The sequence below is a fragment of the Falco peregrinus genome, chromosome Z (assembly GCF_023634155.1).
Source record: "Falco peregrinus isolate bFalPer1 chromosome Z, bFalPer1.pri, whole genome shotgun sequence".
Classification (NCBI taxonomy): Eukaryota; Metazoa; Chordata; class Aves; order Falconiformes; family Falconidae; genus Falco; species Falco peregrinus.
In genome coordinates, this window is record NC_073739.1 from 23,164,256 (window position 1) to 23,177,686 (window position 13,431).

General features: G+C 40.8%; 1 protein-coding gene across 4 annotated transcripts in view; it reads left to right on the forward strand.

Moving 5' to 3' along the window:
• The window catches only part of MCC (MCC regulator of WNT signaling pathway), a 230,681-nt gene that overhangs the window by 54,968 nt on the left and 162,282 nt on the right, over positions 1-13,431 (forward strand). The window contains exon 1 of one of the 4 annotated variants that reach the window (XM_005242516.4): positions 6,495-7,116. The exons of the other annotated variants lie outside the window; for them this stretch is intronic. Within the exon in view, the coding sequence (XP_005242573.1) occupies positions 7,060-7,116 (57 nt within the window). The 5' untranslated portion in view covers positions 6,495-7,059. Of the gene's footprint in view, positions 1-6,494; positions 7,117-13,431 lie in introns of those variants that run through there. 4 annotated transcript variants of the gene reach the window in all.

Genomic DNA, 13,431 nt, shown 5'->3' on the forward strand with positions numbered 1-13,431 from the left:
GTTGAGGAAATCTGTGGACTAACTTGCTGATATTCATGAACAGCCACTAAACTATGCAGCCAAAGGAGACAGCAAGTAAAATAAACTTCAGATGAGGGCTGTAGGAATTCAATTAAAATAATCTTAAATTTATTGATAGTAAAATAGGTCTGGTTGAAAACTAGGGGGTTTGATTCACCAGAGGTTTTATATATATCTTTTCAGTTCACACCATTTTTTGAAGTAATTTTTCTTATAATTTCTGCCAAAATAAAGCTCCCCAAACCCCATAAGTGGTCAGTGAATTTGATGTTCTTGTTATTTAAATGCTCATGCCAGCCAAAAAGCCATGTAGAGCTTCAAGCAGGGATCTGTCAGACACTCTCCTTACATTTGCCAGAATTCATCTGACTGAAAATCTTTCAAATGGAACATTTCAGTGAATACAAACTTTCAAATGCTTATACATACATACCTATATAAGTACATTTATGAAGATAGGTGTGTGTACATACATGTATATAATATGAGTGTATCTATATGTGTATAGTTTTTTGTGTAAGTATGGATAGTATATATAAGTCACACACACTGCATATACACAGATATGTGTTTGTACGTATGTACATGTACTTAGAAGGTATCTGTCAGTTCATCTGTTAAATGTTCGTAAGAGATCTTGACCATAGATGGTGAAATGGGATGCTTGGCTAGGTGGAGGGTGAAGTGTGCCAGGTGCCAGGATCCCTCCACCTTCTTTGTGTCACTGTGGGCACTTACATGGTCACTGATCCAAGTGGGGGAGTTGTGTGTTCCATGTGCCAGTGGTAATGGAAGTCAGAGTGGAGAGAAACATTATAATTAAGGAGAATAATTACAGAATGACCACACATAGTTGTCTTGGAAGAGTTCAGGAGTAAAATTGAAGCAGGAAGCTGGGGAATTGGGTTGATGAATGTTTGCAGAGATGAGATTATGGCTGTAGAGTGGGGACTGGAACTGGAAATAAACATGTGTGAAGTATAAGATACAAAACCAGGAAAGTTTAGGAATTAAGAGAGAATGTAAATAAGGAAATCTCACTGTTGGGGATCAGGAAAAATAGGAGAGACTTATCAGGGGAGTCCTGACAAATGTTTCTTGTGCAAGTGAGAATTTTGGAAAGAAATTCAGTTCATAATCATGAGGGATAAACATGAGGGAATACAGGTTCTGATAAAGTAAAAGGTAGGTATATTAAAGGTAGGATTATTCTACAGGCATTTTACTAAGAGTGGTCATATTTTAGTGCATATATGCACTAAATCAGAATGGCTTCCAAGATTGTAGGGACTGGCGGTGAAATGAGTGGATTTACCTTGTGTCTAATAACTGGAGGAATGCATTACTGAACTGCGGGAATGCTGGGCAATGAAGGGAAGCTAACCGGAAGTATGATGGCATGAATTGTAGCCTACAGTGGTCTGGTTTGTGTTTTTAGGCAAGGAGCAAATGAACAGTCATGATAATTAGGTGGCTGCAACATGAAAGAAGCATAGAAATTGATACTGTCTCTCCCTGTTGTCCTGACAGACAAGTCTCTGACATGAATAACAGGCACACATTGACTTCCTGGTCCTTTTCCTGTCCTGACCTGATGCTAAGGCTCGGGGGGGGTCAGAGGGAATCAGGATGAATGTGATGGCTTTGGGTTAAATGACAGAAAATGAAAGGAGCTGTTTGACAGATTGGTGAGTAGCTTCATGGCATGAAATACTGGAAGATGGAAAAAGGGATCAAATGTGAACTCCCCAAGGAGACTGGTTGGGTCAAGGACATGACTTTTTAAGTGGATTAAGTATTTCAGGAAGTGTGAACAGGTGAGAGTAGCTGATTGAAGTGCTATTTGGAAATTATATTATTGTAGACATGTTATCTGGTTTACACTAATCAAGATGGTGTGACTGAAGGAAAGAAGGTAAGTTTGCTTGTGTTTTCTTCATAGAGTGCTTCATTCTTCAGTATAAGGTTACTTGCAATTGTTTCAAATGAGTTGGATTTTTTCCTTTCAAACCTAGGTGTATAACCTTCACTAGCATTAATTAGAACAGTCCGCATCAAGAAGAACCTAACCATCCCTTTCAGCCTCTCCCTTTTAAATTGTAATGCATTAGAGCTATTGAATAAAGAATTTTCTGGAAACATTATCCAACTACTGTTTTGAATTTCTGCTTCCAAATTTAGCTTTCATGCTAACCTTCTGAGTGCTACTGTTTTGTCCATGGAAATTTAGACTTTGGCACTACACCAGTGTGCCACAGTTAGAACAAAACCATGTTGCCCTTAAACAGTGTGTAGCAGATTTGCAGTGTTTGAAGGTGTAATTTATTTGTGTATAGGGTTGTGCAGGGTGCTGCTCTAACTGTAGAAATGATACTGAAATAAACAAATATGAACTAAATGCTCAGTGGACATCAATTAGCTGCATTTCCATTACAGAGCTAACTAAACAGAACCAACCAAGAAGGCCTATTTCATACATCCTGGAATTGTGATCAGCTTAATTGTGTATGTTGTATGCAGAGTGAAACTGCTTCTCAGAAAGTGCTACACACTGTGCTGAAGAATACGTGATACATACATATTTAATAGATAATTGCTTTTATGCTGTCATTTCCACTCTGCATCTGTCAATACAAGGCAGGAACATTCATGTGTGGCAATTGCCACACCTGTTCCAATAACAGTTAAGAAACAGAGTTTTGTAATTACCAAGACATAAGGGAGAAGCCTTGTAAAATAGCTACAGTGCTATTTTTCCCATATTCTGTGGCGGTTTCAAAAGTAAAGGGGAGAAGGGCAAGAGAGTTGTATCTTGTCCCAAAACAATCCTTTTACACCCAGAGATACAGTAAATCTTCCTGAAAGATTATTCAGATACAATCAAATGGTAGACTCCTCAGTGAATCTTGGGTACATGTCAATGATTCTTTTACTACAGTTTAGTAAGAGTAAACAAATGGAATTGAGTGGCCATAGGATTAGTAGATCAACGGTCAGCAAACTGGCCACAGTAATGGCTGTTACTGGATAATTCTGAAATCATCTTGGGAAGAATCTGGGCAGTGCAAATGTACTTAGCTATAAGCTGTATGCATCACGAGTGCTTTAGAGATACAGAAAGTAGTAATTGATCAGAATGTGCTGAGACTGAGTGGGAGCCCAGGCCAGTGTCTCTGTCTTGACAGAAAGCATTTAGTGGATGTTGTTTCTGAAAGCCTTGGTGACAGTCAGGTTCATCCAGCTTCTTGTTTCCCTGTTCTTGTTTGTGTCATAGTACATACTGAAGCATGCACTGACACCCATGTCCTCTTGGGCTAAGAAATCTATGTATATGTAGGTTAAGAGATAGTTCTTCCCATTCCCATGCTGACCCCCTCCCTGACTATAGAGGCTAAAAAAGAAGACAGGCACAAGTTTGAGGGCAAGGGAGCATCACTATCCTCGGCAAGGAACTTAGTCTGGGAGAAAAGAGAATGAACAGTCAGCTGCCAGAGAGGGACTGAGTCCAACAGGCACCTCTCTCTCATTAGGTGACAGGGTGCTTTTTTCTTTTCCTGGCAACACAAAATTGGCATACTTGGGATTTTCCTTTGTTTTCTTTGAAGGCTGCCTTTGGCACAAGCCAATAGGAAAATACACTCCAGCTTCAACAGAGTTCATAGTACCCTGCTACTGTATCAGATCGCTTACATGTATTTTAAAACAGTGAAACTGCCTGGAGACAATTGGTCAGGTCTATCTGGAAATTTAATTTTGTGATGTAATGTTTTCATTCAGTTAGTAAATGGGCTCAGAGTAATGCTAGATAATACGACATTTCACAAACGAACAAGTTCTACATCTTCAGCTATTCAGAATATGTTCTTGATGCTGCTAAGTATTTAAAAAAATGTGATATAATAGTAACTATTTTAGAAGAATGATTACATTTAGTCTTAGCTAGCCCTCCACAATAAAGAAATGCCTGCAAGGTTTATAAAGACTTTGAAACAAGCAGTACCAGTACTCACAGGTTAGTTAAAAGTGACAGTTGATGCTTTCCAACTAAGAAATGTGTAATTCCATACCACTCGGTGCAGGCATGCAGAGATTGCAATGGAAGTCAGTGGGGTTAAAGTAAAATAATTTTTCATCAGTTTGGTTTAACTGTTTCATTAATTTGCATGAGTTACAATTATTTTTAAAATTTTAAATTTAAGTTTTAAATAATCTTTATTCTGAAAGTACCTTCATGTATCTCCCATGTTTTTGTGCACATCTGAAACTGTGAATTCTGCTGTTAATTTTTGGTCAGTATCTCTGTCTTTTTCCACCATGTTACTGTATGGAGCAAGAAAGAGGCAGAAAAAAATCCCATGCAGCATTTTTTTATGGGGTACAGTATGGACTGGATCTAGTTTAGATCCTCAACTGTCCTGCACCATTATGCTTGGATGCATCTGTATGTCCTCTGATCTGCCTGGTTGTTAGTCTGCCAGGAATGGACAACAATGGTGAATGAGGAAAGCAAATAAAAACTTAATGTCTGAATGCCTGTTTATAGTCAGCTGGGAAGTATTTAGCAGTATAGAGATATAGTACGGGATATGCAGTATGTTGAAGCCATAATTAATACAGCCTTTCCTTTAGAAAAGAAAAAAATTAGAACTTTATTCTTAAGCAATTCTGAGACTCATTCCCTGTTAGTGAACCTGTGAGACATGTGACAGAATTGGACAAAGATCGGATCAGAGCCAATTATAAAAGTGGATAGGGGTAGTGATGAAAAATACAAAAACTTTTCCACCCTCCCATTTCTGAAGGCATAACTTGGGAAAGATAAAACATTTTTAAACATACTGTGTCAGCTGCAGCAATTTTTGAACTGAGGTTGGGTTTTTTTCTCATGTATGAGAAATGAGGGAAGTCATTATACTGTACCTTTCTTCTGTGTATAAACCACTGTTAATCCCATTTTAACGCACAGGAAATCAAGCGTACAGAACTGCTGCCGATGTGCTGTTCCGTACTGCAGTCTGTAGCCTGGAGGACTCTGCACCTCCCTGACATCCCTCCCTACCCACTGAAGGGGGAAAGTACAGGTGGCCCGGTGTGGCACGGTGCTCTGCTGTGGCTGAGACAACAGCCACCCGCCAGCAGAGAGCAGTGCAGCCCGTTGCCGGTATCTGAAGGGCGATAAATGGAAACATGACGGGAACAAAGCAGATGAGTAAGGAGGAATATACAGAGAAGCACTAAACGTAGAGACAGGGCTGAATGTAAAGGTGAGACAGGGAGAATGCTCTCAAGGAGGAAAATAATGAAGAATGGAGGCAGCGTAAGGTGGGCATGAAAAGAGGAAGGGAAACCCCAGAAAACCAGACTGCTAGAAAGCAAACAGGAGAACAGGAAAAATACAGAAAAGAAAAAGGAAAGGCTGGAAAATAAACCTGGAGGATGAAAGTAAAAAGTCTCGTAAAGAGACTGCGGCATTCCCCTTAGCCAGAGAAGAGTTGCGGTTCTGATGATGGGCATGGAGGAAGGGCAGTGACCCAGAAAGTGCTGCTGCTTTTTAGTATCATAGAATGATACTTACATGTTTATCTTGGTTCTTTTCTTGATGCACTTTCGGTATTGCCATTTGGATGAATTATCCCTGTCTCTGCATACTGATATTAATCTGTGATTAACAGAGGGGGAAAAAATACCACAAGGTGATTTTTCAAATGTTGCTCTTGGAGAGCATTGTTTCCATGTAAATGTTTTTGCCAGGGTGCAAGAATTATGCCACAGCTTGTATAGCATTTATTCCTCTTTCTCATGTTTATTTTTTTCCTGAACTCATTTGGTAATGTAATAATATATTGTATTAACATGATCAGGTAACTTTCAGCTGCAGAGTATGGTATTTCCTACTTCTAACTCCAAAAGTACATCAAAATCCAGCATCATGAAGTGTGTGGGGCTGTCACAATGTTTTAGAGGATAGAGGAAAGGGGAAGTGAGGCTGTCGGTTCCTGCAATGGGTGCAGCGTGTCCACAAAGCTTGTTAAGGATTTTTCTAGATTATTAGCTGCATGTTGAAAGGAAATGTTTTTCTCTTCCCTTCTTCCAGTAGCATCTCCCCAAAGTCTTTGTAAAATGTCAGTGTGTTACATAAAATCTGCAGCTTTCTCATGGTACTTTTGGGTTTACTGTGACCTTTGAAATCATTGCAACACCCACCCCTAAAGCCCCCCATCTCTCTGTACTTAATTGCACATGGGAATAGGGAAATAGGAATCCAATTTGTTGTTATCCAGGTGGCATTTCCTGTTACTTAACTTTATAGTTTTGTGTATAGTAATTAGTATGCAGAAAGCTGGAAAGATGCCTGTAATTCCAAAATGTACTCGCTGTAGCTTACTCCCTCCCACTTGCACTCTCCTTTTAGTACCGCCCCTTCCATGCACCCTTTAGCCAGCAGCAAGACAGCTGTGTTTGATCATAAACCACTTAAACTCCAGGCTCACTGGCAGGGGAAACTTTAGCGTGAAGTGCAGCATTGGTTTGTCTCGCAAAGGGGAGCTTTCTTCTCTTTTTCCTTCTGCCTCCCTGAACACTGAAGATTGTAGCTGCCCTCTCCTTTTAATTTCTCTGTGAATTTGCATGAAGCTTATCAAATTTTTCTGAGTACATTCGGCGGCATTGGGAGATGCCCTTAAACGGAGTTGTGGAAAAGAGCAGCATAAAACAGACAGCAGAGATGAAGCACGCCTTGCAGATGGACTAAGACAGCCCTGGGATCCTGGCAAGCAGTTCCTTCCCTGCATTCTCTGAGCACTTCACAGTATTAACAAGTCTCTCCCAGCAATGGATTGTCTGTGAAGTCAAAACCAGTTTGGCTCTTTTAGAAGATCTTGCATCATTAATTTCAACTATCAATGTGGAATAAAAATGGCTGTCTAGAGCAAAATGTGTAACACAGAAAAATTTTGGAGAAGAAAGTATTGAATCAGTTGAACAAAGCTTTGAAGCATTAAAATCTGCAGAAATCATCAAGCCCTGAGAAGTCTAATCATGAATTCTGGAGTTGCTATGAAATATGGAAATGACTCCCCTGCAGAGCTGAGTGAGGTAAGCAGTTTCAGTGCCCTTCTTTATGCTTTAAAAAGAAACGCTCCCCTTTTGGGCTTTCAGTCTACAAGCAATGCAATTAAAAATTAATAGGATGTGTATCTTGCTATAACTTGCTGTGCCAGTCAGGAAATGACCTGAACTTTTTTGCTGCTTTACTCCAAATAAGTGGTGAAAAGCAAACGATTGTAAACCATGTAGAGACATTTTTCCTGTTATCCTGCAGCGGAGATTGCCTTGCCTCCCAAGAGCTATGTTTATACCCAACATTCATCTTTGCAGTAGGTGAAATATGGAGATCTCAGTGGAGATTAAGCAGATGGTGACTAATTTAGGAGGAAAGTGGGGTGAGTGGAAGATGGCAAATATTTATTGGTAAGACAACAACATTGGCAGAAGTTGTGTTTGCTTGTAATTCACCAAGGTGATGTTGTTTCTTTAGGTTAGATGAATTAGGTTACTTTCCTTCCTTGCCTAAAAGAAAACAAGCCATGGGAAACTTTCTGCTTTTCAATTGGAAACCATAGTAAGCTGTTATTTCTTATAGTTATGGGTATGCCTGTTTTTTTTATAACATGATTGTGTGGGTGTTTTTAATAAATCTGAAATTAAAGCTGTATCAGATGTTATGCAAATGCTTAATAAATATTTTAGAAGTGACGTATTTTGTCAGTTACTGAAATGTCTTAGACATATCATCCTTATGGCTTTACTGAGAGCTACTAATTTAGTTATGCTATGAAATTCCAAGCATTTGATTAAGGTCATTTTGTAGAAAATTGAATCTGCAGTCTATTGTCCCAGTTTAACTGAAATGCTTCTCTTTCCCTTTTGCCCATTTCTTTGATACACCTTTTACTGTAACATACCCTTTGTTTACTTTATGTGTTTGAGTTTTTAGGAATATTGGATAGGACATGATTGACAGAATGAAAGTCTTAATTTCTGGAGTTAATTGTACCGAGTAAAGAGAATAGAAAATAAATCGGTTGGCTAGGGAGGGGGACAACAGTGTAGGGAGAAGCTGAGTATATGTGTGAGACCTCAGCAAGTGCAGTACGCTGCCTTGCAAAAGGAACAGTAGGTTTGTGACTGAGCTGTTCTTGTGAAAGAAATTTCGTATGTGTCCTTCTTCAAGTACAAAAGACTTCAATTTCATTAGCTCTGTTACTTTTTCAAATGATTGCTTATGAACTGTGTAATGGCAATGCAGCAAAAGTGAAGTTCATAAACTCAGCTAAAAGCCCAGGTTACTTTTGCTAGGAGTCCACTACAGTGTTGCTGGCAGCGGTTGTATTGATGGCCCACTGATCACTGCTTTCTATTCCCTCAACATTTAATTTTTGAGACTGTGCAGGATCACGTGAACTATGGAGTGTTGCAGGGATCTGATACTTGTGTTGCTGTTTGGAGCAGGCAGTACTGACTGGTAGCACCGCTACCTTGAAGTTTGTTGAAGTTTACTTCACACATCCACAAAGCAAGAATTTTGTTGTAAGAAATACCTTTTCCTTCTGATATTTTAAAATGGGAAATATTAAAAGAAGTCTGTGACTATGCACTGTGCAACATTTTTGCAGGGGTTTTTGTTTGATTTTTCCAACAAACTTATTTTAATGCTGAATTCACATTTGTACTCTGGCACTACAGGTGAGTTAGAAATAGGCCCCATTCCGGCTACAGGCAAACCAGGGCAGATCTTACACTCCCAGCTTTCCCCAGCTACTAATCATCATTTTTTTGCTGCTGGTCTTCGTTGTTGTCATCTGAGCTGCTTGTGTGAACGTGCTTTAGCCTGAGCCACTCAGAGGGCCAGGTGAGCTTCAGTGATGCTTTTGGATGAAACAGTCTGTTCTGAATGAAACATGGGGGCCTTACAGGAGCATCATATTCCACTTGCCATAGGGGAGCAGATATGCAAGTACTCTGAGATGCAGTTAGTTACTCACCGCTTACTGTTAATTACTCAACTAACTCCCTGTAATTTGTATGCTCATATTAGCCTTTTCCTATTGGTGTCCAGCACCGTTTTGCTTGCTGTGACTGAAGATAGAGAGCCCTGGGTAGAGGCTGTGCCTATGGTTTATCTATCTGTTTCTCACCTCTTTGTCTTGCTCTCCCGTTTTTCCTTCCTTTCTGGCTGCATCTTCTGTATGCCATGTTTATTTTTGATCAAATGGTGTTCATTTAAACAATGGAAAAATTTGGAACTGGCTGCAAAAGGAATTTGATTAAATGACTGCTGTCTTAGTGTGTTTTCACCTGCACCTCTATCTCTACAGTCAGCTCGATTTTTCACATTACAGTGGGATGCTACCAGTGTATATGCCTGAGTGGCAAATATAACAGACTTTTTACAGGGGTATGTAGTGACGGGACAAGGGGTAATGGCTTAAAAAAGGGTAGATTTAGTTTACATATAAGGAAGAAACTCTTCATTATGAGAGTGTTGAGGCACTGGAACAGGTTTCCCAAAGCAGTTGTGGATGCCCCATCCCTGGAAGTGTTGAAGGCCAGGTTGGATGGGGCTTTGAGCAACCTGGTCTGGTGGAAGGTGTCCCTGCCCATGGCAGGGGGGCTGGAACAGGATGATCTTTGAGGTCCCTTCCAACCCAACCCATTCTGTGATTTTGTGATTTCATCATGATGCACAGTGGGTTTTGGTGTAGGTGCCTTGATCTCTTTATCTCAGTACATGGAGCTCCAGGCATGAAACCACTGTTATTTAAAAGAAACATGAAAACTACAAAGCCCTGAAGATACAATAAATGCATTCTTGAATGGATACATTAGACAAAATAGAAAATGAAATTACTGCAACGCGTTCCATTTGTGTTGAAACTTTCTACTTGAGATTTACAACTCTCTTTGGGAAACAGGCAAAAATTAAGGCATCTCTTTTTTCAAGACATGGTGTGATTGCAGAAACTTATGTGTGATTGATATTTGCTCTTCCTAAACTTTTGTCCAGGTAAACAGAGATCTTAATAGGCTTTATTTACTCCTCCTACCCCCATCCAAAGGTCATGCAGAAGGCAGAAAAAGAAAACAGATTTGTGTCATAGGTCAGTCAGACTTCTACAAAAATCAAGCTCTGTGGTTCCCTGGCTCCAGAGTTCAAGGTGTTGTTTATTGATGATACATGTATCAATACATACTGCCCTATTTCTTCTGGTGCTCTCTCCCTTCAACTTGCTCTTCTTTTCGAAGAAGGATTAGCCAATGTGCTCTTCGCATGGTAGATCCAGTGTGTTGTAACTGCATGGGGAGGTATAAGAAGCATTGTTCTTACACAGCAGGGTTTTCTTGGTGGTAATGTTAGATTTGGGTTTTTTTTTAATATATGACAGGCAAATTAAAATATATGGAATTTGCAGATGACTGTTGCTGAACTGCACAAGAATGTACAACAGCCTTTGGTACCTGTGTAAATAAGTAACAGTGTCCAACCAAGCTCAGTTCAACTATTGTGAAATGAGCTTTCACCTGTAAATGTTACGGCTTAACGTGATTTTTAGACTTTGCTTTTTAAGTCTTGGTCAAGGAAGGATGTAATTTGTATGCAATACATGACACCCAAATTAGGTAAGTGCCCTTTGGATCCCTTTGAGTTTTAGTCATACAATACTGTAAAACTTTAATTGAATCACAAGGCATATTTTTTAAAGCCAACATCATGGCTTTAAAACTGGCTTTACTGAAAACATGTACAGGTAAACAGTTCAGTGCACAGAAACTGCAGTTACAGACTGTTTTTTACTTAGTTAAAAATGAAACTTTAAATTGGAATTTACATGCTTTGTAAATATTCATTCAGGGTTTTTTGCAGAAAGAGGTGTTTATCTAGAAGGAGCTGGATTGTCTCATCTATATTTTTTTCTTCTTCTAAATTCAAAGACACTACCTAGCTTTAAGCCTCAGCATTCTGGGAAGGTATGACTACATAATAGCTTCTTATACACTCCCCTGGACACCTATTGTTGAGATGGTGTGCTTAGGTAGGGAGATCTGTGGTCTGACCTAGTACGCTTACTGGGTTGAATGTGGTCAGCAGTTAATGCCCATGCCTAATTCTGAGACAGTTTAAATTAGTACTGTAGGAACATGAAGGAAATAGAAGTACTGAGGTTTATGATGTTTTTCTCAGTTGTATACTTAAGGGCTAAATTATATCTTTGGATTAAGAGCTAAATTATGTTCTCAGATATAATTTTCATTAAAGTGAGCCTTGTGAATTTGCTGATGGTAAAACTGTGCCTAAGAGATTTTGTGGTGGAATCAGGGCTGGTATTATAGTGTTCCAATACATTCAGCACTTTAGATGCAGATGATTTGTATAATGTGATTGTTTATTTTGTTCTTTTAGCACTTGCTGTATAAATTGATGGTGTAGAACTTCTAAAAAGGATATGTTCTTTTCTACACAGCAAAACTGGAAGATACAATGCTGCCTTAGGTGCATACCTTATACCGCCTGGTTCTTCCTTTGTGCTGGAAGTGTTTAGGATGCGAATGTTGTGGCTTGCAGCATTAGATGTATCTACATATATTTTAACCCTTTGCATTGACTGAAATAAGCAGATGGGGCTATTTGTCTTGGAAAAATGAGTAATTTGTTGATTTTAACAATGGGGTATTTAAAATTTGGGGGAAGAGAAGGTAGGATTCAAAGTTTGTATTTGTGTAGGAAGCAGAATTGTGAGTTCAGTTAGAAGTGTTGCACCAAAATCTTATATGTAATACCAGATGTGAGCAAGTAAAGAGAGAGCCAAATGTGAAGGGGTTAAATTGTGAAATTTAAAAATAATTTCACAGTAGGATAATATTGCATTTCTTTTAAGATTTGTGTCTCACTACTGCTATACTTAGAAATGACACATTGAGGAAAACAATTATGTGGAAGAATAATTACAGGAAAAAAGCGGGGCTACACGGCTTTAAGTTGTGTACACGAAGCCACTGAGTAAATCTGCAGGGCAAGGTGGGTAATCAGCAGAAAAATAGGATACTGGGCCAAGCTCCTCTGGCAAGGGAAAAGTTCAACAGTGGCAATCCCCACCCTGAGGTACTTTCCTATGTGTGATCTTGTTCTTTTCGAACAAGCATCAGCTCACACTCACACTGCACATACCTGTGAGGAAATACCACTGATGGAACAGGGAACAGGTTTTGCATTAGGATTAAATATCAGACACTTGTTTTGTCTTCCTGGGTTTGCATTAAGACAGTCAGCAAGTAAATCATAGAATCATTTAGGATTTAAAAGACCTTTGAGGTCATCAAGTCCAACCATTAACCTGGGACGGCCAAGCCCGTCACTAAACCTTGTCACTAAGACCTACATCTATGCACTCTTTTAATACCTCCAGGGATGGTGATTCCACCACCTCCCTGGGAAGCCTGTTCCAGTGCTTCACCACCCAGACATTCAGTGAAAACTTTTTTCCTAATATCCAGTCCAAACCTTTCCTGGTGCAACTAGAGGACATTTCCTCATGTCCTGTCACTTGTTATCTAGAAGAGACCTATTCTGCCTGCCTACAACCTCCCTTCAGATAGCTGTAGAAAATAACAAGGTATCCCCCAAGGCTGCTCCTCTCCAGACTAAACACCCCCAGTCCCCTCAGCCGCTCCTCATCAGACCTGTGCCCCAGGCCCTTCCCCAGCCCCGCTGCCCGTCTCTGGACACGCTCCAGCCCCTCCATGTCCCCCTTGCAGTGAGGGGCCCAGACCTGAACACAGGGTTCGAGGGGCGGCCTCACCAGTGCCCAGTGCAGGGGGACGGTCACTGCCCTGGTCCTGCTGGCCACACTGCTGGGGACACAGGCCAGGGTGCTGCTGGCCGCCTGGGCCCCCTGGGCACACTGCTGGCTTCTGCCCAGCCGGCCGTCACCCAGCACCCCCAGGCCCTTTCCCACCAGGCCCTTTCCAGCCGCTCTGCCCCAGCCTGTAGCGCTGCGTGGGGCTGGTGTGACCCAAGGGCAGGACCCGGCACTGAGCCCTGCTGAACCTCACACAACTGGCCTGGGCCCATCGCTCCAGCCTGCCCAGGTCCCTCTGCAGAGCCTCCTGCCCTCAGGCAGGTCAGCACTCCCACCCAACTTGGTGTCATCTGCACACTCACTGAGGGTGCACTGGATGCCCTTGTTCAGACCATCAATAAAGATATTAAACAGGACTGAAGCCAATACTGAGCCCTGGGGAACACCACTTGTGACCAGCCACCAGCTGGATGTAAGTCCATTTGCTGCCACTCTTTGGGCTCAGCTGTCCAGCCAGTTTTCACTCAGTGTAAAGTACACCCATCCAGGCCAT